This window comes from Dromiciops gliroides, chromosome 3 (assembly GCF_019393635.1).
Source record: "Dromiciops gliroides isolate mDroGli1 chromosome 3, mDroGli1.pri, whole genome shotgun sequence".
Taxonomy (NCBI): Eukaryota; Metazoa; Chordata; class Mammalia; order Microbiotheria; family Microbiotheriidae; genus Dromiciops; species Dromiciops gliroides.
In genome coordinates, this window is record NC_057863.1 from 358198164 (window position 1) to 358222678 (window position 24515).

General features: G+C 49.8%; 1 protein-coding gene across 2 annotated transcripts; it reads left to right on the forward strand.

The window, feature by feature from the left end:
- The first annotated feature begins 604 nt into the window (after positions 1–604).
- On the forward strand, positions 605–20943 carry HYOU1 (hypoxia up-regulated 1). Of its 2 annotated transcripts, none has more exons than XM_043991924.1 (26): positions 605–722; positions 1397–1494; positions 1637–1730; positions 1937–2015; positions 2199–2353; positions 2939–3015; positions 3224–3405; positions 3611–3726; positions 3845–4037; positions 4288–4422; positions 4589–4671; positions 4931–5063; positions 5687–5871; positions 6610–6748; positions 6998–7058; positions 7162–7241; positions 13460–13645; positions 13757–13929; positions 14019–14106; positions 14232–14354; positions 14548–14681; positions 14982–15066; positions 18732–18972; positions 19087–19152; positions 19238–19288; positions 19403–20943. In XM_043991924.1, the coding sequence occupies exons 2-26, from the start codon at positions 1413–1415 to the stop codon at positions 19468–19470; spliced, it is 3009 nt and encodes a 1002-aa protein (XP_043847859.1). In that variant the 5' UTR covers positions 605–722; positions 1397–1412; the 3' UTR covers positions 19471–20943. The 2 variants fall into 2 exon arrangements, with proteins under 2 accessions (XP_043847859.1, XP_043847860.1); XM_043991925.1 differs by lacking the exon at positions 605–722 and adding an exon at positions 747–935.
- The last annotated feature ends 3572 nt before the right edge of the window (positions 20944–24515 follow it).

The following is a 24515-nucleotide window of genomic DNA, read 5'->3' on the forward strand; positions in this document are numbered from 1 at the left end:
CAGAGTTGGTAAAGGGGAAGGGGGAGCAGCAGATCAAGGATGACCAGAAATGATCTTGCCAAGCAGCTAAACTCAAACTGGGCTGCCATCTGCATGTCCCCTTTCCTCCAAGGCACCCTTCAGCATACAACCATACTCCAAGCCAAAAGTCTGATTGCAAAAGTTCTGGGTGTGCCTACTGGAAAAATACATCTTTTTAAACATGAGCATTTTAGTTGGGAGGGCACGGCAGCGCATCAGTCCCAAACCCCAGCCAGCCTGGAGCAGAGGGACTTCTGATTGGTAGAAGCGGGGCAAGCCATGCTTTCCGGTTAGCAACGCGCTCTAGCGACCCGCAGGCGCCTTATCACCGAGAGGGGCCGGAGAGTCGAGGGAACTGGGGGACGGGGGATGGGGGAAAAGGGGACGGCGGCGGGGTGGGGGGTGGGGGGGGTGGAGATTAGGGGGAGGGAGGAGCGGCTTTCAATCCTGTGATGTGGACCAATGGGAGGGAGGCACCGGCGGTTTCCCTAGGCGGAGGTCCTCCCCCACCCCTCCCCCCGTCTCCAAATCCGGGGTTGGGCGAGACGCGCAGGGGGCGGGTCTTCTACGTGGCCCAATGGGAGGTCGCGCCGGGCGGTGAAGGGGTGGGGCTGGGCGCGCGGCGCAGGTCCGGGTGCCGGAGGCTCCAATGAGCGCGCGCCGCGTCCGGGCCCGGTTGGTGCGCGAGACGCCGGGGAGAGGTTGGTGGCTCATGTAACAGTTTGCAAGCCCGAGGGGGGAGTTGCGGCGGGTTGAGGGGCTCGACTTGCTCGTTTTTTGTCTGTCGCGCTCGCTGCCCTCGCGCCGGGCCCGCGGAGGGAGCCCGGGAGGTCTCGAGGCGGGTGGGCGGAGAAGCCGGTACGGGGGCGTAGCAGGGCCGGCCCGGTGCAGCCGGCGTGCAAGCGCGGCCCGCGGTGAGTGCCGGGGGCCCCGCGTGTCGGGCCGGAGCCACTGGCGTCGGGACCGGCCCCGGGACCCCGGGGTCCGTTCTCCCAGGAGGGGAGCGAGCACCTGCTGGGTGCCGGGCAGCCCCTACCCCCTGTAGATTATTCCCAGCCCCACCCTGCCCCCCCTCCCTCCTGGGGTACCCCCTGCTTGACAGCCCCTCGGGTGGATGTAAGAACCCGGACCTCCCCCTCTGCCTTTTTGATCGATCTCTTGCGGGAGTGGAGGGTTGATTGCTCTTAAGCTTAGACTTTAGGGTATTTGGGGGGGTGGTCCTCCGACCCCGGGAGAGGAGTCGAGGTCGCCTCGGGGCAAAGGGAGCAGCCTAACCTGGTGGGGGTTGGGGGAGGATAAGTTAGGCTAAGACAGCTCTCCACTAACTACCCCTCCCCCCTTAGGATTTCAGGTTTTTACTTTTTCTTCCCCCCAGGCGCTCAGTGGCCAAAATGGACAGAAAAAGGAGACCAGGGTGGCTGCCCTGCTGGGCCTTGGTGGCTGTGCTCTTGGCAAACCTGTTGGTGTTGACTGGTACGTGTGTATGTGTTCCCCCTTCTTCCCTCAGTGTGGAGTAGGTGGGTGAAGTTGCTGCTTAAATCCACCCCCCTTCCAACCAAACACACACACATATATATACACTCATACACACACTCATGTGCTTTCTGTCTCCTAGACACACTCGCAGTGATGTCTGTGGATCTGGGCAGTGAATCAATGAAGGTGGCCATCGTCAAGCCTGGTGTACCAATGGAAATCGTCCTGAACAAGTGAGGGCAGCCCCTTGGGGAGGAGGGGTGGGTAGGGACATGGGGTGATGGCACCTTAATCTGGGGTGAGAGGAAAGGACTTTGCTTCCAGAACATCAACTGTATAATTTTTGTTGTTGACAGGAAGGAAGCCTGGATTCTAGCTCTTTTGTAGCTCTTTTTCCTCAGGTATCTGCCTCCTGATTCCCTTCCATCTTTCTCCTTAGGGAGTCGCGGAGGAAAACACCTGTGGTTGTAGCCCTGAAAGAGAATGAAAGATTCTTTGGGGATAGTGCAGCAAGCATGGTGAGCTAGAGACCTTCCATTCCCATTGGAAGCTGGGAACAGGGGCCTCCAGATATTGTTTTCTCCATCATCTATGGGAAATATAGGGCAGTTGACACTGTACTCCCCAGTTTGATTAAACCCCAAGGGGCAGAGGGTGTGAAGGGACTTGGAGAAGTCCCTTCACTCTCTTTCCTCATCCAGGCCATCAAGAACCCCAAGGCCACAGTGCGTTACTTCCAGGACCTGCTGGGGAAGAGGACTGACAACCCACATGTGGCACTTTACCGAGACCGCTTTCCTGAGCAGGAGCTGGGTACTGACCCACATAGGCAGACTGTTCGATTCCAGCTGAGCCCGTGAGTGACCACTCAGAAAACAGTTTTTTTTTTAAGTGAGGCATTTGGGGCTAAGTGACTTGCCCAGGGTCACACAGCTTGTAAGTGTTAAGTGTCTGAGGCTGGATTTGAACTCAGGTACTCCTGACTCCAGGGCCGGTACTCTATCCACTGCGCCATCTAGCCTGCCCCTCAGAAAACATTTTAATATTTATTCATTTTTTTACTCTGTTCAGGAGAGGAGGGTGGGGTGGATAGGAACAGTTGTCCAAACTGGTTGCATGCACAATCTCTCTCTCTCTCTCTCTCTCTCTCTCTCTCTCTCTCTCTCTCTGCGGGGCAATGAGGGTTAAGTGACTTGCCCAGGGTCACACAGCTAGTAAGTGTCAAATGTCTGAGGCCGTATTTGAACTCAGGTCTTCCTGAATCCTGGGCCAGTGCTTTATCCACTGTGCCCCTAGCTGGCCCCCCCAAAACTGTTTTTTCTCAAAGGGCTATAATGCCCACCTCTACACCTTTTTTGAGCGTGTCAAAACAGTGCTGATGTGGTGTCTCAGTGTTCCCTCAATCATCTATCTGAGTCTTCCTCTCTATGCCTTCCCTTAGGCAGCTGCAGTTCTCTCCTGAGGAGGTCCTGGGCATGGTTCTCAATTACTCTCGTTCCCTAGCTGAGGATTTTGCTGGTGAGTGGTTGGGATGCCAGTGGAGACATGGTGTCTTTGGCATAGGGGTAGAAAGTGGGGGGACTGGATAAAGGAGTTGGGGTACAGGGATAGGAGGTATTGACTAGATCGTGGATAGACCCAAGCATGGGCAGTAAGCGTGGAGTTTGGGGTGGAAGTAGGGAGAGGATTGTGAAGGTGGCAGGAGTCTCTGTCTTCCCTTCCACAGAACAGCCTATCAAGGATGTAGTTATTACTGTACCAGCATTCTTCAACCAGGCAGAGCGGCGGGCTGTGCTGCAGGCTGCCCGGATGGCTGACCTGAAGGTGTTACAGCTCATTAATGCCAACACTGCCACCGCCCTCAGCTACGGAGTCTTCCGCCGAAAAGATATCAATGCCACTGCCCAGGTGCCCAGAAGGGAGGGGGCTGGGCGCACTTGGGATGGGGAGGCTCCACTTGGTTTGGCCTGTGGGTCAGAAGGCAGAAACAACTCTTGTGAGTCCCTTGCTCCGTGTTTGTCAGGTTGAAGGTTGGGACAGTCTGGAAAAACAACTTGGTTGGGTTTGTCTGTTGGCGAGACTTCTGACCTGCTTGCCTACACTCTCCCTTTAGAATGTGATGTTCTATGACATGGGCGCAGGCAGTACTGTGTGCACCATCGTCACCTATCAGACGGTGAAAACCAAGGAAGCTGGTACTCAGCCCCAGCTGCAGATCCGCGGTGTGGGGTGAGTGGGCACATGTTGGGAGGGCAGGGAGAGGCTCACAGATTGGTGGTTTTTAAGTAGTGAGGGGAGGCAAAGGGGTCGTGGAGTCTCTTCTCCATGTTCCCTTCCACCCACCTAGGTTTGACCGAACTCTGGGGGGCCTGGAGATGGAACTGCGACTGAGGAAGCATTTGGCAAAACTCTTCAACGAGCAACGCAAGGGTCAGGGGGCAAAGGATGTTCAGGGAAACCCTCGGGCCATGGCCAAGCTGCTCCGTGAGGCCAACCGGCTCAAAACCATCCTGAGCGCCAATGCTGACCACATGGCACAGGTGCCAGCCCCCTTGGAGGGTTGGGCATTCTTTTATCCCTCTGGAAGCCAGGGTTCCCTGGGCAGAATTATCTCTTGACTGGACTGCAGGGCCTTGGCTTTTCCTGATCCTTCACTTTTAAACCCCTAAAGCTTCTCATAGATTGGGTTCCTCTCCCCCTTCCCCACACCCTCCCCTTCCTGCCCTGACAAACCCAGAAAAAGGATCCCCAGGAAGGAGTCCTTAGCACTGTCCTTTGTCCCTTCCCCAGATTGAAGGGCTGATGGATGATGTGGACTTCAAGGCAAAAGTGACCCGGGCGGAATTTGAGGAGCTATGTGAAGATCTGTTTGATCGCGTGCCCGGGCCTGTGCAGCAGGCTCTCAGCAGTGCTGAAATGAACTTGGTGAGGGGGGGGGTGGTCATACCTGCTGGCAGTGGGGCTGGGACCTGAGGAAGACGATGAACCCTGGGACCGGGTGTGAAGTGGGGAGACCAGGGAGGGAAATCAGAACAGTTGGGGAGGAGGGGGCTGCTCCTTCCCTTATTCCACACTGTTTCCTCCTCCTCAGGAAGAGATCGAGCAGGTGATCCTGGTGGGTGGGGCCACTCGGGTTCCCAAAGTACAGGAGGTGCTGTTGAAGGCTGTGGGCAAGTAAGTACTGAGAAGTTTGGGGGCTTTTTTTTTTTTTTTTTGTGAGACAATTGGGGTTAAGTGACTTGCTCAGGGTCCCACAGCTAGTAAGTGTTAAGTGACTGAGGCCAGATTTGAACTCTGAACTCAAGTCCTCCAGAATTCAGGGGTGGTACTCTATCCACTGTGCCACCTAGCTGCCCCGGCTTTTCTTTTTTTAAGGTGAGAATTTAGAAAATAGCTCATCGTCCCTTGTCTTCCTCTTGCCCCTCAACCCCAGGGAGGAATTAGGGAAGAACATCAATGCTGATGAAGCCGCTGCCATGGGGGCCGTGTACCAGGCTGCGGCCCTGAGCAAGGCCTTCAAGGTGAAGCCGTTCGGTGTGCGGGATGCCACCGTCTATCCCATCCAGGTGAGCCGGCCTCTCCTCCTGCCTCCCAGAACAGCCACTCCTGTCTCCTTTAGCCTCGTTCTGTTGGGTTCATATTTGTCCAATGCCCAATATCTACACGCCCGGCAATGTGAACGGTGTTGGGGATACAAGGACGAGCACCAAAGATTCCACCCTCCAGGAGCTGACTCGCTAGTCACACATGATCCTACCCACTCATAGAGGGCCCATCTCAGAGCCAGAAGACCTGCTTCTAATACGTGCTGGCCGTGGGACCGTGGCCAAGTCACTGAACCTCTGTCTTCTGGTCTGGTGAGGTCAGACTCAAATAGGGGTCCCTGTGAGCCTATGTTGACTTAGAAAACCAGAACTTCACATTGTCTATGTTGTGTTGTTTTATTACTTTTACATTTACCAGTTATATTCTCATAGGACCAAGATGGATACCTCTGTTCTGAGTGACTCTCTGTAAGGTGACTCTTAACTGCAGAGAAGGTCTCTTCCTGAGTGGGTAGAGGGAGTTTCCGTCCCTGGGAATTCTTGGTGCCAATGAAATGACAGGTCGTCTCTGTCTCCCATGGTCTAGCTTGCTGTGTTTCCCTCAATTACTTGTATCCCAGCTCTGTTTTTTTTTCATCTCACAGGTGGAGTTCACCAGAGAAGTAGAGGAGGCTGGCCCTCGGAGCCTGAAACATAACAAACGGGTACTCTTCTCTCGGATGGGACCCTATCCCCAGCGAAAAGTTATCACGTTTAACCGCTACAGCGACGACTTCCATTTCCATGTGAACTACGGGGACATGGGCTTCTTGGGGCCTGAGGATCTGAGGTGAAGAGGCGTGAGATATGGGTCATGGGGTCAAGGGTCAGAGGGCAGGACTTGGAGAGTGAAGAGAGGAGGGCTTCTGGGGGCTTGACCTCTTTCAGTGTCCAGAGGAATTCAGATAAGAATTTGCAAATTCAGACCATTTAAAGAAGTAGACCACTGAACACTTAAAATGCAGTGAAACGTCTGTTGTCAAACTCAGAAACTGTTTGCTAAACCCTCCATAGATGATGCTCCCTCTAACGGGAATGTTTAGAGTTTCTGGGTTTAAACATTTCACATTGTTTAGTATGTCTTTTTAGAAAATTTTTTGAAATTAATTGGAAGAAAGGAATTAAATGTGAAGGAGGACTGGGGCCTACAGAAAGTGATAGGAGAAACAAGAAGTCTTATAGACTATAAAAGCAAAATAATAGTCTTGGAGTTGAAAGGGGCCTTAAAAAGTCTCTACTCAGGGGCAGCTAGGTGGCACAGTGGATAGAGCACCGGCCCTGGAGTCAGGAGGACCTGAGTTCAAATCTGGCCTCAGACACTTGACACTTACTAGCTGTGTGACCTTGGGCAAGTCACTTAACCCCAATTGCCTCACCAAAAAAAAAACCCCAACAACAACAAAAAAGAAGTCATACACTCCAGACACCCTCTGGGTGGGAAAGGGGGTGAGAGGTTTTGTCTTGGGCCACACTGGAACTGCAGGTGTGCCAGGCTCTCCCCATGACTCCCACCTTCTCCCCTCCCCAGGGTGTTCGGCTCTCTGAACTTGACCACAGTGAAGCTGAAGGGAGTTGGGGAAAGCTTTAAGAAGTATCCTGACTATGAGTCCAAGGGTATCAAGGCCCACTTCAATCTGGATGAGAGCGGCGTCCTGAGCCTGGATCGGGTAAGGGCTTAGCTTTTGGTGGAGAAAAGTGGGGAACCCAGCACCCCTTCAGCCCCTGGCCAGCTCCCTGCAGGTAAAGCTCTGTCTTGGGAGGGGGGGGGATAAGGGCACCAGAAAACACCTAACTGCGTCGGGGAGATGAGACATACTAAGGGAAAAAAACCACAAAGGGCCAAATACAACGAAAACTAGTCTGTGTGTGGTATTCGGGGAACTCCAGGCAGTCCTGACACTGAAACCCGTTTCTAGGTGGAGTCTGTATTTGAGACAACAGTGGAGGAGAAGCCTGAAGAGGAGTCCACTCTCACCAGTAAGGGAGGGGCCGGCCTGGGGGCTGGGATCTGTGGGTCCGAAGTGGAGAGGGTAGTCGTGCTGCCTGACCAGCCTCTGACCCTGGGCCCTCCTTCCCCTAGAACTTGGCAACACCATTTCCAGCCTTTTTGGAGGCGGCTCCACTCCAGAGGCCAAGGAGAATGGGACAGACACTGTGCAGGTAAGCCCAGCACTCCACCCTCTAATGTAAACCTCAGGCCAGTCCAACCGAGCCAATGTTAACTAAGTACAGTGCAGGGAGGACTTCCTCACAGGCCCTGGCACAGAGAAGGCTCTGACCACTGAGCTCTAGAGTTCAGCAGGCATGTCACCCAGGCACAGAGACCGTGTGTATATTCTTGTTTTGGGGGGGGGGGCAATTGGGGTTAAGTGACTTGCTCAGGGTCACACAGCTAGTATGTGTTAAGTGTCTGAGACCGGATTTGAACTCAGGTACTCCTGACTCCAGGGCCAGTGCTCTATCCACTGTGCCACCTAGCTGCCCCGTGTGTATTCTTTTTGGTGGTGTGATGATGGATGGAGGCCTAGACTTGGGGCCTCCAGGAGTCCCCAGGAAGGATCGATGGGGGAGTTAGGGGTTTACTCCTGTGCTGTGTGTTTGATGAAGTGTGGTGACCAGCCTATAGAAACCACTGGCTTCATTCATGCTTTGTGTCTACCTAGGAGGAGTAGTGTACCATGTTCCTTCTAATAGAACACCAGAGGGTGGCTGGTTTTTCTATGTATCTCCAATGCCTCATACAATGTTTGGCCTCTAATTGTGTCTTCTCCATGAAGGAGTATTAGCCTGGGAGTGAGGAAGCTGATTAAAGTTCTGCTCTGCCCTTCACTCTTTGAGTGGCTTTAGGCAAGTCACATCCACTCTCACAGCCTTGGTTTCACCATCTGAAAAACTAGGGTGTTGGTGTAGCTAGTCTCTGCAGTGGTCCCTTTTGACTTTCTGTGATTGAGTGAATGCCAAGGATTTGGAAATTACACACGGGCAGTAGGGAGCCACTGAAGGTTTTTGAGCAGAAGTGTGATGTGGCCAGATGTGTGGAAAAGAAAGATTATTCTGATAGTGGGTGAGAGGTTGAGGCTGGGGATTTGAGGAAGACCTGTTTGAAGGTTATTATCATTGTAGGTAATGAGATCCTGAATTGAGGTGATTGCCGTGGGAATAGAGAGGAGGGGGGGATGGAAGTAAGAGAGATTGCAAACTTATTAACTTATATCTGATTGCTTACTACCTTGGGGGGAGGGGGAGGGTGGGAAGGAGGGATAGAATTTGGAACTCAGAACCTTAAATAAAAATGTTTATTATCAGAGATAGATTGATTGATGGCAAAGACAAGACCCACAGGACCTGGTAGCGGACTTTTCTTTCTCCCTCTGATTTCATAGCCAAGTATAACTTCAAGGTGTCAAATGTGGGAGACTTGGGGGGGGGCGTGGCAATGAGGGTTAAGTGACTTGCCCAGGGTCACACAGCTAAGTAAGTGTCAAGTGTCTGGGGCCGGATTTGAACTCTGGTCCTTTTGAATCCAAGGCCAGTGCTCTATCCACTGTGCCACCTATCTGCTCCCCCCCCTTTTTTTTTTTTAATAGAAGAATGAACTTTATTTCATTTAGGGTCATCCAGCTCTGGAAGGGGCAGCCTCAGGGTATGGGGTCTCTCATTGTTGGATTGTTCATGCAGGGGTTTCATTGACTGGTTGGAGATATCCAGGAAGTTGGATTAGATAATTTGTGTCTAATTAAAATTTCATGTTTATTTGAAGGTTATGCTTCTCACCCATCTATCACTAAGATATAAATCTTTCTAAACTGTTAGCCTTCACAAAGACCTGTTAATTCAATTAAATATTGATTCGGACATAGGACTCTGCTATGGTGTGGGAGGTCGGAAGCAGCCCAGTGAAGCTGGCTGACTTGATAGATCTCTGGACTACTGTGGTCCATTCACCTATTTTTCTCTTATTCCATAAGAAAGGCTGGTTTGCTGGTTGGTGTCTTGAGCTAGGCAAAAGCTTTTCTGACAGGGTCTAACCTGGAGTTAAGGGTTACCAGGTTGGTGGGTGGCGTTGGGGAGGTGGGAGGTAGCTAATGAATTATTAAAGTGGCAGGCCATGGGTCCGCGCTGGATGTGGAGAGGGGTGAAGCCAAATGAATGAATCTGAAACATTTAAGCACTTAGCATGTTCCGATCTCTCGGCTGAGTGCTGGAAATACAAATAAAAGTGTGAGTAAGCCTCTGCCATGGAGGAATTTCCGTTAGAAGAGAGGTGCCGGGGGCAGCTGGGTGGCGCAGTGGATAAAGCACCGGCCCTGGATTCAGGAGAACTTGAGTTCAAATCCGGCCTCAGACACTCGACACTTACTAGTTGTGTGACCCTGGGCAAGTCACTTAACCCTCATTGCCCAGCCAAAAAATAAAAAAAAAAAATTAAAAAAGAAGAGAGGTGCCATGGGCAGCCAGGTGGCGCAGTGGATAAAGCACTGGCCCTGGATTCAGGAAGACTTGAGTTCGAATTCAGCCTCAAACACTTGACACTAGCTATGTGACCCTGGACAAGTCACTTAACCCTCGTTGCCCACCCCACACCCCCTCTCCCCCCCCAAAAAAAAACAAAAGAAGAAGAAGAGAGGTGCCTTTCAGTCTGGGAAGTCAGAGCAATGGTGAGTGGAGCCTTGTGGGAGTCATGCCCTTTCCAGAAGTGATGGTCCTTCTGACCTGATTATTGTTCCCAGAGGATGAGGGTAAGATGGCAAGGCAAGATAGGAACCAGAGGAGAAGGCAGGATGGAGGGGAGCAGGGTCACAGCATCTCAGAGATAGAAAGAGCTCTGTCTGAACAAGAATCCCCTCCCAGTACGTCATCTCTGCTGAAGCCCTCCGCTGGGAGGAGGTAACCTGCTCCTTCCACAGAGCCACTTCCCCTTTGGGATAACTGTTAGGAAGTGTTAACTTAGTGTAGTCCTCCAATGGATCGGGCCTGTCCTGTCTGCGATCACGCCACAATCTGTGTCTTTCCATACATATGTTGTCAGCAGTCTCTCCAGTGTGCTTGGGCCCTTTCTCTAATTCTCCTGGTGTTTCCTGACTCCAGCTCTTGGTTATCTCTGGCTCTCAGGATGTGTGACAGGCGCGTCTCGTTCTCCCTTCTTGTGGCCTTACGTCTCTCTGCTGACACCCTTTATACCAGCATGTGTGCAGCTCTCTCTTGTCCTTTAGGGTCTCCTCAGCTTCAGATCTGCTTCTTGGCAGTTTCTGCCTTTTGCTCCTAATTCTCCCTGACACTTGGAAGCAGCTATTATGTCTCCCAATCCTCCCCGCATCCTCATCTCCTGCCTAACATTTCTGGTTTCTTTAACCCATCCTCAAAATGTAACATCCTCCGAAGGGCTCTTCTGTGTCCTGGCAGTCAGTCCTCTACATGATCAGTGTGTGGAGCTCAGAACTTAGCTCATACTGTAAGTGTCGCCTGGGAGAAGCCCAGTGTAGCAGCACTCACTCCCAGAGGCTGGACTTCCTTATGCAGCCTAAGCCCAAATTCTCATCTTTGGTTGCCATAACATGCAGTTGGTTTGTGGGGCAGCTGGGTGGTGCAGTGGAGAGAGCACTGGCCCTGAAGTTGGGAGGACCTGAATTCAAATTTCACCTCAGACACTTAGTAGCTATGTGACCCTGAGCAAGTCACTTAATGCCAATTGCCTTAACTATCCAGGGCCCTCTCCAGTCATCCTAATAATATACTTTGCCACTCAACCCAGATGGTTCTGGAGAAGAAAGTGAGGCTGGTGACTTTGCACAGCCCTTCCTCACTTAAATCCAATTCATTGCAAGTCATGACATCTGTCACGGTCCTCTCCGAGAACAAAGGACAAACAACAACAATACAGTTGGCTCATATTGAGTTTGTGTTCCACTAAAGCCCCCAGAACCTTTCCCAATAAAGAGCTTCCTAGCCATACCATACCCCTGCATCTTACACTTCCTGAAGCTGACTTTTCAGTTTATTTATTTATTTTGATTTTTCTCAATGACATGTAAAGATATTTTTTGAGTTCCTAATTTTCCTCCCAGCCTTCCTTCCCTCCCCGCTCCCGAAACCAGTAAGCAATTTGATATAGGTTATACAAAAGCTGACTTTTTAAAAGACCAAAGTGTCCGAATAGATTTACTGCTGTTAAAATGGAACCTTCTTCGATCCAGCCCATCATAGCGGCTTGTTCAGATGACTTTGGATCCTGACTCTGCTAGTCAAACAGATTAGCCGTACCTCTCAGCTTTGGGGCATCTGCCATTTGTGACTTTGGGTAATGGAGCATTCTGGGCTCTTATTTCTCAGGCCCCCCTTCTTGGGCCTCTCTTAGCTTCCTTTAAGACTCATCTCAAGCAGTGCCTGTGTGAAGCCTTTTCTAACTCCCTTGCTGCTAGATTCTCCTAAGTTACCTTCATTTTATGTGCACTGTGTATTTGTTTTTATACGTATACATGCTGTCTTCCCCACTGGAAAGAAGGATCCTGGAACACAAGGAGTATTTCACTGTTACTTCTGTATCCCTGTGCCTGGTTTATGATTAACCCAATCTGGGGCGCTGCCCCGAACTTCCCCAAGTAGACGAGACATATGCCCAGTAATGACCACTCAGTTAATCAACCAGTTTAAAATCCATCTGATCATGCTCTTATCCAGGCTCTCTATCTCAAATGCTTTGCTGAAATCTGGGTCAGTGACACAGAATTCCCCCATCTGTTCCCCTAGTAACTGTACACCTAAAAGGGAAGTAAGGCTAGTTCTGTCTCACCTGTCATTTTTTCCTGAACTGGGTTTTTATTGAAGTCTTTTTCTTTTCTTCACCATAATTTTCCCCCAGTTTCCCTCCCTCTCCCAAATAGTCATCCTATATGACAGATATTTTTAAAGACTAAAAAAGGGAAAGTATTAAAACAACTGATCAGTAAATTGGAAAAAAGTCCAAAAAGTGCAATGTATGACACCTGTGGACCTCTCCCACCTCCACAAAGGGGCAGGGTGTCCAGTTATCTTTTATACCTTTTGTTTTCTGTCTCCAGCTGCATTTTCACAGGACAGATATACTCCAGAAGTAAATAAATAAAATAGACAAGAGATAGTAGATCATGCTCATGCTGAACCATTTGAAGAATACATCCCTACTTTTCTGCTTGTCTCCTCTTATACACCTTGGGTGGGCTGTCAGGGCTCTGAGTTCCCTGGTATCCCCTCTTCCTGATGAAGCCTTACTGGCTTTCTGAATTGCTGCATTTCTAGATTTTAGTCATTCTTATCTTCAAATAAGGTGTTCTGTGATTTTGACAGAGTCCAAGGCATGCTCACTGGCTCATTGTTTGCAAAATCCTGAAATAGGAAATCCTCCTCTTAACAACCTTTCCCATTACCTCACCCATCCTAAATCTGCACTTCACTCCTCTCCGAATCTTTCAGGACTACTTGGAGTTAAGTAACAAGGATAAGATAAAATAAGATAAAAATATAAGAGGGACAGATGGGTTAAAATATCAGAATGACAAGTTGCTGGCCAGATATGAAGTATGCTTGTGAACAAGGGCTCATAAGTATCTCTTTGTCCATAGTCTTGAAAAACAGAAACCCATCTTACCCCTAGTTTTCTTCTGTCGATGCTATATGGCAATGAACCATGGAGAACCACTGCTGCTCACCATCTGAAGGGCAGTGGCCGGGGGTGCCTAAAGAGGTTGTTGCACACATGTTAGGCTTGAGAAGTTGTACAAAGAATCCAAGAGTGTGTGAGCGTTCTGCAGAGCAAGATGGAGAATGGGAGTGCTGCCCCGGGACCTGCACAGTGTCCCAACTCAGAGGAGTGTCCCCAGCATGTTCAGGGGACTTGTGCGTGAGATTTACAGGATGGTGTGAATGTGGAGGATGGCGTGGCGTGCATGGGCAGTGGTTTGTGCTGCTGATGAAAGATGCATATAGGAGTGAAGTGCAGAATTAGGAAGGGCAGGGAACAGGAAAGGTAGGGGAAGTTGTCGAGAGCATGTTCTTGTTCTGCATCACAGCTGGAGTATGTGGTTGGTGTGGTGGAGACCCCGAAGATGGTCTCATTGATGAGTTTGGTGAATGTGTTTTTGTGGGAGGGTCAGATGCTAAAGTAGAGAGGAAGGCCACAAACCAGGGGCTAAGCCACCACCGAGGCTTCCTTCTCCCAAGAGCCAGCGTCGGTGACACTCCCAGTCGTTCTGGAACCAAGAACCATTGTTGATTCTCTGTGTTTCTGCATCTCTGCTCTCTGCTGGCCTGAGCTGTGAGCTCAGAGTCCATGGTCGTGGCTAATGACTGGGCCCAGCCAGTGGTCTCTGCGGTGGTGTGATTTCTCTTCCCACCTCTTTTAGGAAGAAGAGGAGGCTCCAGCTGAGGGGAGCAAGGAGGAACCCGGGGAGCAGGGCGAGCCCAAAGAGGAAGCCAAGGCCCCGGGCGAAGGGGACGCTCGCCCCCCAGCCCCTGAACCAGTGGATGGTGTGGCCCCGGAGGGAGAGGCTACATCAGAGAAGGGTGACGTGGAAAAAGCTGAGGCCCAGGTGAGCTTTCAGGGGAGAATTAAGATCTCCAAGAGGTGTAGAGAGCAGGTGGATCAGGCCTGGCTGCTTGGGTATGGGCCAGAGCTTTTGATGTCACCTTCCAATTCTCAGGAACCAAGTGACCAAGGGGAACCAGGGCCAGAGGGCAAAGCTCAGCCCCCCGAGGAGGAAAAGAAGCCAAAGGTGGCCAGAAAGCAAAAGATGGTGGAGGAAATTGGAGTTGAACTCTCTGTGCTTGACCTTCCTGACCTCCCAGAGGATGAGCTGGCACGTTCTGTGCACAAGTGAGTCTCAGCAGGGGGTGGGGGAGGAGGATCTGACTATCTTCCTGGAGCTGACATGAGCCTTTTTGACCCCTCCATCTCCATCTCAGGCTTCAGGAACTCACACTTCGAGACTTGGAAAAACAGGAAAGGGAGAAATCAGCCAACAGTCTGGAGGCTTTCATCTTTGAAACCCAGGTCGGTGGTGTGGGAGAGGGGAACTGAGGGGGGCTCGCAGGCCACCCTTTATCTGCTGGCCCTGTGACCAGAATGGGAGGTCATCTCAGTTCTGTCCTTAGCAAAGGTGTCTTCTGTGTTGCCAGGACAAGCTCTACCAGCCAGAGTATCAGGAGGTATCCACTGAGGAGGAACGAGAGGAGATCTCTGGGAAGCTTAGCTCAGCCTCCACCTGGCTAGAGGATGAAGGCTTTGGTGCCAGCACCAAGGTGAGGAGCCTGGGGGTCAGAAGTCACTGGTTTGGCTTCTAAAAACATGTCTGGATCCCTTCCACCCCATAAAATAATAGAGTCGGGAAGGACGGGCAAGGGTCAAGATTCTCAGGATGGTGGAGGGAAGTAGTCAGAAATGCAGAGGCCGGGACCTCCAGGGCCATTGTTCTCCCCCAACACCCTCCATCAGGAACTGAAAGAAAAGCTGGCCGAGCTGAAGAAGCTGTGCCGGGGGCTTTTTTTCCGCGTGGAAGAGCGAAAGAAGTGGCCTGAGCGGCTGGCTGCCCTGGACAGCCTCCTCAACCATTCCAACATCTTCCTCAGGTGAGCAGCTGAGGGCTCCACTCCCTCGCCCCCCTCGCCCCCCTCGCCCCCGCCCCATCCCCTCCTGCCTTCCTCCATTGGGAATGCTGGGGAGTCCGGGAGGTCAGCAAAGCAGTGGACATCCACCCGCTCATGCCATTATTGGGTAGGAGAGGAGGAAGGGACTGGCCCACGGTCAGGATTGCAGCATCTAGGGTTCTTTGCACTATGCTCTGCTCTTCTCAGGTTTTCTTTTCTTCTCTCTACTTCTTCCTTGCCCTCTAGCTCCTCTGTGCTGACGAGCTCTCGTTTGATTTCTAGGGGTGCCCGGCTAATCCCAGAGATGGACCAGATTTTCACAGAGGTGGAACTAAGCACGCTGGAGAAAGTCATCAATGAGACAGGGGTAATTAATTAATCCACTGAGCGTGGGCGAGACTCCGAGCCAGCCACTTCAGGAGAGATTGGACACCACAACACAGTTTAGCAAATAGAGGGCTTGTTTCTGGCACTGACTAGCTGTGTGGTCCTGGCCAAGTCACTTTATCATTCTTCTTCTCTCTCAGTTCCCTCATCCATAAAATGCAGATAATAACACCACGGGGAAGGATCAAAGGAAATCGTGTCTGTGAAACACTCTGTGAACACTCTGATGCCATATAAGTGTGGGGTACAAGGGCCTGTGGGATGAGGATCCCATGACCTTGAGGAGGTTAGTCTTATGGAAGAGATAAGGATCGCAGGGAAAGGGAAGTCACAGCCACTTCTTTATGGTTCTGTACAGTTTACAGAGTACTTGCTTCATAAGGTTTGGCAGTTGGTACTCGTGGGTAGTGCTCATTTTCTTTTCCACTTTTACAGATAAAGTTGTGTGATTTACTGAAGGTCAAACACTAGTGAGTCAAAGAGGCGGGTCTCAAACCCTGGGCCTGCTGACTTCACATCTGGGACTTTGTAGGGTCACAAAAACTGGGCCTCTTTTGGAAGGAGCTAGTTGGACCCCTTTGTTTTGCTATTTGAACAGTACCATCTGTGGTGGCTACTCAGAGGCAGAGGAAATTACTCTGGGCAGGGGAAGGCTTCAAGGACCCAGGGTATCAGGTTTTCAGTGGTCAGCTGGTTCAGTCCACCCTGGAGGAGGCAGCTTTGAGGGAGGTGGAGAATATATTCAGATCTATGATGTGTTAGAGAAGACATTCTAGCCAAGGAGAGTAGGGTTCAGTGGGGAAAGTGTTTGCTGTGTTTAAAGCTCTCTGGTTAGTTGGGGGGTCTTTTTGGTAGGGTGGATGATCGCATCCATCAAGGAATCTCTCCCCTAGGGCAGATCCGCCCGTATTCTCTGACTTACTCTTTTAGGTCTCTGGCTGGCTGGGCTCTGAGAGGTTCAGGGATTTGTTCATGCTCACACGGGCCAGTATGTTGTGACCCGGGCAGGACTTGAGTCCCACGGCTTCCTCATTCTAAGGCTGGCTCTTTGTGCATTGTAGCCATTGTATGAAAGGTGTTGGGAGCCTTTTATTTATACAAAGACAAGTAGGACCAGATCCCTGCCCTCCTGAATGAGTGCTTTAGGAGAGGAGTGCCCCGCAAACAGGACAGAGGTGGTGAGGGCAGTTTGAGGTCTCAGGAAAGCAATGCTTCATGTAGGAGGTGAGATTTCACTGTCGAGATGAAGGAGGGCATCCCCAGGGTAGGGGATGGTATGAGTAAAGAGTTAGAAATAGGAAAGCACAAGACAGGTAAAGTGTCCAATTTGATGGGAACTTAGAACACACACAAGGCAATAGATTGTTAGGGCATTGAGTGCCAGGATAGCAAGTGTAACCTTTCATTCCATAAGTAATAGGGAGCCAGTGAAAGATCTTGAGCAGAGAAGTGGCATGATTGGTTCTTCTGCTTAAGGATGATTAATCTAGTATCCCTGTGAAGAATGGGTTGTAGGTGGTAGAGACACAGACTAGGAAGCTGCCGCAGCAGTTCAAGAAGGTATGATGTGGCCCTGTGCTACTAGGGTGATGACCATAGGAAGAGAGAGGAAGGGATAAGTGTGAGACACTGTAGAGTAGAATGGGAAGGAGATGGCAGCAGATCAGCTGAGGGAGGTGAGGAACGGGAGGAGTCATTGAGGATGATGAGGTTTAGGAGCAAGGGCCGGTGATTGTTGAAACCTGGGAGCAAATGAGATTGTCAAGGAGGGGATCAGCCCGGGAGAGACAGGAGAGCTGCCGGCTGAACCTTGGGAGCGAGTCATCCGGAGGGTCCCCAGGAGAAAGCAGCAGCAGGACCGGGTGCCTATCCCTGTGTCATGGCGGGGGGATCCAAGAGACAGTATCCCTGCCCTCTGGCAACTTCCTGTCTAGATAGGGAAACAAGACCAGTTTATCTTGATAAAGAACAGCCTCCCCCCCCCAAAAATGTGATGAAACTAGAGAACCATTTAATAAAGTGTTCTGTCAAAAGCTTTTAAGAATTGGCAGGATAAGAACAGGAGAATTTGGTGACTTGGGTGCATGGGGTGGATCACAGAGTGTCAAAGCTGGAAGGGACCTCAGGTCATCCAGGTTGGCCCTGAGCAGAGATCATCCAGCTTTCTCCCCTGAAGCCCTTCCCTGATGGGGGCTCGGGGTTTCTGGGCAGCCCTTTCTGCTTAATTTGAGCCCAAATCTACCTCTGTGTATCCTCCCTGGTTCTTGAGCCACCTGATGGTCCTTCAGATACTCAGATCACCACCCTCAGTGGTGTCTCCTAAGCCTTCTCTCAGGTCGGGCTTGGTCTGTCTCTAGACCTAGATTGCACAGCTCTCTCTCTGGATGTGGAGAGCACAGTCCCTCATGTGTCTTTTGACATTGTCTTGAATCATTGTATTGCTGAGAAGAGCTAAGTCTGTCACAGCTGATCATCACACAATGTTGCTGTTACTGTGTAAGTTGTCTCTAGATCTAGCCTTCTATGAGTCAGGGTCCTGCCCATTTCCTTCAGCTGGTGTAGTTTCAGATCCCCACAGACCCCTAGTTTGTCAGTGTCCCATCTAAACCGTACACAGAGCTGCCCCCCACACTAGTGACGGGCCTGACAAGGACAGTGTACAGGCAGTGGAACTGTTGTTTCTTGTAATCAAGACATTGTCTCTCTTGAGTCAGTCTTAAGATTACTACATTAGGGCTTTTGGCCTCAAAGTGGAATTTGGAGTCAATAAACAAGGGAGTTTGTGCCCCGATGCCGCTGGGTCTTTTTCCACAGGAGCTGCTGTAATATCTTCCCCAGCCCATGTTTGTACAGTGGATTGTTCAAATCCAAATGTGGAAGTTTAAAACTTATCATTATGCAGTCTCACTTTGGGATTTATTCCCACTTACAAGAAGCCATTATAGATGAGCCACAAGAAAGTTGAACAGATTGAAGATGGACAAAGGCAGCTGCATGTGGGAGGTCCCTCAGGATAGAGAGGGGTTTGAGGACCAGGGGCTTGAGAAGGGAGGGGGATGGGAAGAAGGAGAGGTAGTGAGTGCAGATTCAGTGATTTATGAGACTTGGAAAGGAAAAGTGGGGGCAGGGTGGGGAATGGAGGATTAAGGGGAGGTGTTTTGAAAAAATTGTTTTTTCTTTTTCTTTTTGGAGCTGGGGAGAATAGCAGGAGGAAAAGAGCCAGCCAACCAGCAGCACCTATTAAGATTTGTACAGGGATGTGCTATGATGAAAGTTTGCTTTATTCCAACAAGCACTTAAAGAGTCTATTTTGTGCCAGATATTGTACTAGGCACCAGGGGTACAAATACAAAACCAATAAGAGTTTATATTCTCCAGGATGGGAAAAAACATTAGAAAAAAATGACTTAGCCAAAGTTGAGAGAGAAAGGCAGCCTGGTTTGGTGGTCAGAGGGCTTCTGGCAGGGTCTGGCACACCTTGCTTCAGGACTTGTTTCTGACACATGGGGTTGTGACCATGGGCACAGTCACGCCTTCTGTGCCTATAATAATGACATCGCAGGTCTGGGGCCAAATTCAAAGATTAGTGCACTGGTAGGCTTCCACTAGGCTGTCTGCTGACCAAGCCCTGTCTCCAATCCCCAGGCCTGGAAGAATGCCACCCTGGCAGAACAAGCCAAGCTCCCCGCCACAGAGAAGCCGGTTCTGCTTTCAAAGGACATCGAGGCAAAGATGCTGGCTTTGGACCGGGAGGTTCAGTACCTGCTCAATAAGGCCAAGTTCACCAAGCCCCGGCCTCGGCCCCGAGACCAGAACAAGACCCAGACTGATCCGCCACAAAGTCAAAATGCCAGTGCCCAGGAGGAGAAGGTCATTCCACCACTAGGTGAGTGACAGGTGCCTGGCCACGCCATGTGGCCCTTGGCGGGGGTGGGGGTGGGTGGGTGAGTGACCTCTCCTACCTCCCCACTGATTTCTTCCCCTTCCCTGTGATCCCCAGATGAAGATGCAGAGCCCATTCTAGAGCCCCCTGCTGCGGGGGAGAAGGCGAAGATTCCTGACTTAGGTGAGCAGGGTCAGGGAACCTGCCTAGAGCTGGTTCCTCCCATCCCCTCTCAGCTGCTGGCTGATCCCTTCTCTTCCCACTGCAGGGCTTGATCTAGGGGATGCTGAGCCATTGGAATTGAGTGGACCAGGGGCAGGTGAGCCTTGAGCTAAGGACGGGTCTCAGTGGGTGGAGGGATGGGTGGATCTCTCTATGAGGAAGAGACTGTCCTTGTGCCCCTGCCTCATTGGCTCTTTCCTTCTCTCCATAGATTCAGAGCAGAAGGAGCAGCCTCCACCCCCAAGGCCTCAGGAGACCCGGTCAAATGATGAGCTATAGCTGCCCCGTCCCCAGTCATCCCCTTCCTCCCAACCACCTCTATTTATTGTCCATTGGGGGAAGGGGGTGGTGGGTCTTTCCCAGGGGTCTCTGAAGAGAGAGAAGCAGCAGCCGCCCCCTGCTCCCTTTTTTCTTCTTGGGGGGGACAGGACATTAGGGATTCAATTGGAGCTGTGACCTCTTTCCCAGGCTCTGGCAACACAACACCTTGAATGTTTCCAAATCACCCCGTTTTCTTGCTATGCCTGGGGGGGGGGTAGGGACTAGCATGCAAACCGGCAGCTGAGATAAGCCGGGTGCAAAGGTGCATCAGGAAACTCCTTCTTGTACCCTGGGAAATAAAGGTCTGCCTGTGAGAGAGTGGGGAGGGCTTCAGAGATGGGGAGCTCCTGGCCTGAGAGTGTCTGATCTTCCCCTCCGGATCTCCTCACTTTCTCTCCAGATCTCCATGGCCACTAACAAAATGCTGTCCCACAGGCACTTATTTGGGGGGAAGGGAGAAGAGGGAGACTAACGGAGCCAGTATCCTCCGAGTTGTCTAGCTTCCTCCCCATAACCTGAGTTCTCCTTCCTCCCCCACCCTCCTGTCCGTGTTCTTTCCCCTAAAAGAACCAACCCAGTGACACTCCTGGGTGTCACTAAATCGGGGCTCTGCTTTCTCTCACCCATAGCCTCACTTCATATTGGAGCAGGGGCTTAGGAGGTAAGGAGGCATAAATTAACTCATATACACCTAGGACATCCCCCATAGCTAAGACAGCGAGGCAGGGATGGGTGAGTTAGAAATCCACAAGTTCTGTTTTGGAAGAGTGAGGTGGGCTGAGCTCACCCACTGTGGGAGTAGAGATAGGTAGGAAAATGGGATTTGGGTTGTGGGTGGGTAGATAGGGATGGTACTAAGGAGGCTGGGTATGGGGGGGGCGGCTTTCCCAGCAGGCACTGCTTACATCATTTTGATTCTGGCCCCCGTATGCCCTGGTTTATCTCATCTCCCCTTCTGCCACTGTCTCCCAGGCACAGCCTCCCCCTGGGCAGACCAAAATGTGCTTTCTACTGTGAGCCCCAGCCCCCTGGGGGTGAGGGGGAGCTAGGAATTGGAAGTAGGAGTGGTGGGTGTTAGGTCAGTTCCTGAAGGGGGGGTGAAGGTTTTTAGCCTCTGCTGTAGATCCAGGAGTAGTGGGATCTCTAATTCGCCTGCAAGGGCCCAACTCCAGGGGTCTACACCAGAGGCTAGGGAATGTTGTTCCAGCAGGAGGGCAGCCATGCTGTGTCTGTCTCCATTCTTTCTTTTTTTTTCTTTTTTGCCACATTGGCAGAAACAGGGACCTCCAGTGGTCTTGCCTCCCCTCCCCTCCTGTGCATTTGGGTTCTTGGACTAGGAGTTGAGGCTGGTTGGACAGTTTTGAGTCAAATTGTACTTTGAGACATTGTTAATTGAGAAATGGTTTCAATAAAATATTCGCTTTTCTACAACCTGTCTCTTAAGTGTCAGTTTTCTTTCCTTTAAACCTTACTCCGGCCCAGAAAACTAGGTAAGGGAAAGGACTGAGCTCTGTAAAAGGGAAGATGGGATTTCAGCACAGTTCAGAGCCTTTTGTAACTGGGAGATTTGGGAATCACTCACTTGGCACTCTCCACCCCAAAAGTTGGCTCTATAAGGAATATGGTATATGTAGATTGTTAGAGGAAAAATAACAAATGTTGGAGGGGTTTGGGGAAAACAGGCACATTGTTGAACTGTTGATGAAGCTTTGAATAGCTAAACCAATGGCTAAAACCATCCTGGAAAACGATTTGGAGCTTTGCCCCCTCCACCCCCCCCCCCCAAATTAACAACCCAGCTATACTAGCCACCACTAGGCCTATACCACAAAGAAAAAGGAAAGGTACCTATATGTACAAAAATACAGGAGCTCTTTGTGGGAGCCAAAAATTTAAAAATAGGGGGAGGAGGGTGATGTCATCTCGGAAATGACTAGACAAATTGTGGTGCCTGGATGTAATGGGATATTATTCTGTCATAAGATATGACAAAATGGACAGCCAGGAAGCTGAACTGACCTCTGAACCGATGCAGAGGAAAATGAGAATCAGAACAATCTATCCCCTAATAACATTATGGAGACCACTTGGAAAGACTCGTAGCCTCTGATCAATGCAATCAATGATAAACCATGAGTGCCAAAGAATGAAATCAGGAAGAAGGCCACTCACCTCTTGCTGGAAAAATGAACTAAAAATGCAGAGGAGACATTTTGGAACAAGGCCAAAGTGAGACCATGAATCTATATTTTGAGGGTCTTATTTTTTTGTGGTGTTTGATTGACATTTTCTGCTGTGTGGGGGTCAGAGGAGTAGTGGAAGGATATTAATAAAAGGAAATAAAAACTCTTGTCGCAAGATAAAACATGGGGAGAGGTGAAAAGAGACTTGAAGGGTCTCCCCACCGTTCTAAAGGGCCTGTGTAGGACCACCAGCAGCAAGCACCTTTCTCTGATCCATGTTCTCCAGCTTTGTTGGAAGGAGAGGAGAATCCCCCTCATGGCCGCCCCACCCTTAATTCAGGCCCATCACTAACTCATCTGGGTCATTGTTGCAGCTATATATAAGTCAATGAATGGGGGCAGCTAGGTGGCACAGTGGATAAGGCACAGGCCCTGGATTCAGGAGGACCTGAGTTCAAATCCAGCCTCAGACACTTGACACTTACTAGCTGTGTGACCCTGGGCAAGTCACTTAACCTTCATTGCCCCACCAAAAACAAACCAAAATAATAAATAATCATAATAAGTCATTGAGTGTTTAAAGCTCGGTGCTGCAGATACAAGACTATCTTTACATGCAACAGAAAAAAATAAAATACTTTATTAATTAAAAAAAAAAAAGAAAATGACAAGCATCTATTACATTCCAGGCACTGAAGAAACAAAAATGAAATAATTTCTGCTTTGTAGGAATTCACCCCAAGGAAAGCACTCAGCACAGGGAGAAGGCATCTCTGTGAGCAAAAACATAATAAAAAGAAATGGCAGCCAAAGTTAGTGAGTATTCAGCATATACTATGTGTTGGGGGCTGTGCTAAGTACTGAGCATCCAAAGAAAGGCCAAAATATTGTTCCTGACCTCAGGGAGCTCTCATAATGGGGGAGACAGAACATAAATAATCGTGTGTATACAAGGCAGATACAGGGTAGACAGAAGGTAATCTCAGAACACAAGGCACTGGGCCAGGGGCTGAGAATGGGCCTATAGAATATAGGATGAACTAAGTCTTGAAGGAAGCCAAGGGAACTATAGAGTGGAGGTGAGGGGACAGCTAGGGCAAAGTCTGGGATTGAGAATCCTATGTGAAGAGTAGCAAGTGGGCCAGTGAATCTGAATCATAGAATTTGTGGAGAGAAAGAATTAGGTAAGAGAACTAAATAGGTAGGAAGGGGCAGGTTGTGAAGGGCCTTAATATTCAAATGGAGAATTGTATATTTGGTCCTGGAGGTAACAGGAAGGCACTGATATGTATTCAGTAGCGGGGTGAGATGATCAGATCCATACTTTAGGAAAATCACTTTGGCAGTTGAGTAGAGAATGAGGAAGCCAATTGAGAAGGCCATTACAGAGGCAGCTAGGTGATGCAGTGGATAAAACACCAGCCCTGGATTCAGGAGGACCTCAGTTCACATCTTACCTCACACTTGACACTTACTAGCTGTGTGACCCTGGGCAAGTCACTTAACCCTCATTGCCCTGCCAAAAAAAAAAAAAAGAAAGAAAAAGAAAAGAAAGAAAGAAAGAGAAGGCCATTACAACTGTCCAGGAAGTGATAAAGTGCCAAACCAGGGTGGTGTATGTATGTGTGAGTGGAGACAAAGGCATGTGTGAGATGTTGCAAAATGACAAGATTCAGCGGCAGATTGGATATAAGAATGAGTTAGAGTGAGGAATCAAGGATGAAACCGAGGTCTTGAGCCTAGGTGATTGGGATGATAGTGGTATCCTTGATGGTAAAAAAAAAAAAAAAGTTTGGCAGAAGACAGGATTTGGGGAGTTCTGTTTTGGACATGTTGAGTTTGAGATGCCCTACAGGACATTTGGTTCAATATGTCCAAAGGCAGTTTTGCCAAGTGTATCATTGATTTAATATAAACTTATTTATAAAATTCCATGGAAGAAGATGGCAGAAGATTATGAGTAACAAGGCTGGTGAGTTGTTTTTTTTTTTTCACAAAATGATAAAACAAAACAAAACAAAAAAACAAAAAATGATGGAAGAAAAAAACAAGTCACAGAAAGTTTGACATGATAATAACATCCAGCTAGATCATTCCAAGAGCATTTCTAGATGAAACTGAAAGTACAACAAACAGAAACATAGAAAGTGGAAGACACTTGCCAGCATTTCTATAACAATCTAACCTTATCTATGACATTGGAATCACCACTTTTGGACTCATAACCCGATGTGATTTTTAAGATCAAATTAGAGCCAGCAACAGGACCAGACCACACATACCTAGAAGATATCCATGTTGGAGCCAATGCAATTTTGGAAGCAATGAAATATCCATTTTCAAGATATTTTGGAAAAAACTAGGAAAAAAAATCACCTCATGGACTCCTCTTTCTCCCTAACCCTACTTCTCTTCTGAGCTTCCCAGTGACTGTGGAGGGCCTCACCACCCCCTCTAGTTCCTCAGGTTCATGAGCTTGGTGTCATCCTTTACTTTCTCTACAGCTGACTCCCATTGAAACTACGGACCCCAGGTGGTGAGTTATTAGAAACGAGGCCAGCTATTGGAGCTGGCTGAATTGGAAGCAAGTTTGGGGTTTGACTCAGTCTTTGCTAAAGCCAGGGAGCTTATCCATTTTTCTCTTCCCCTATTTCCTTGTCCCTGGCTTTATTAACTTCACCTTTGCTGTAAATTTTATTCCTATTAATAAAACCTGGTAATGGGGCAGCTAGATGGCACAGTGGGTAAAGCACCGGCCCTGGAATCAGGAGTACCTGAGTTCAAATCCGGCCTCAGAAACTTGACACTTACTAGCTGTGT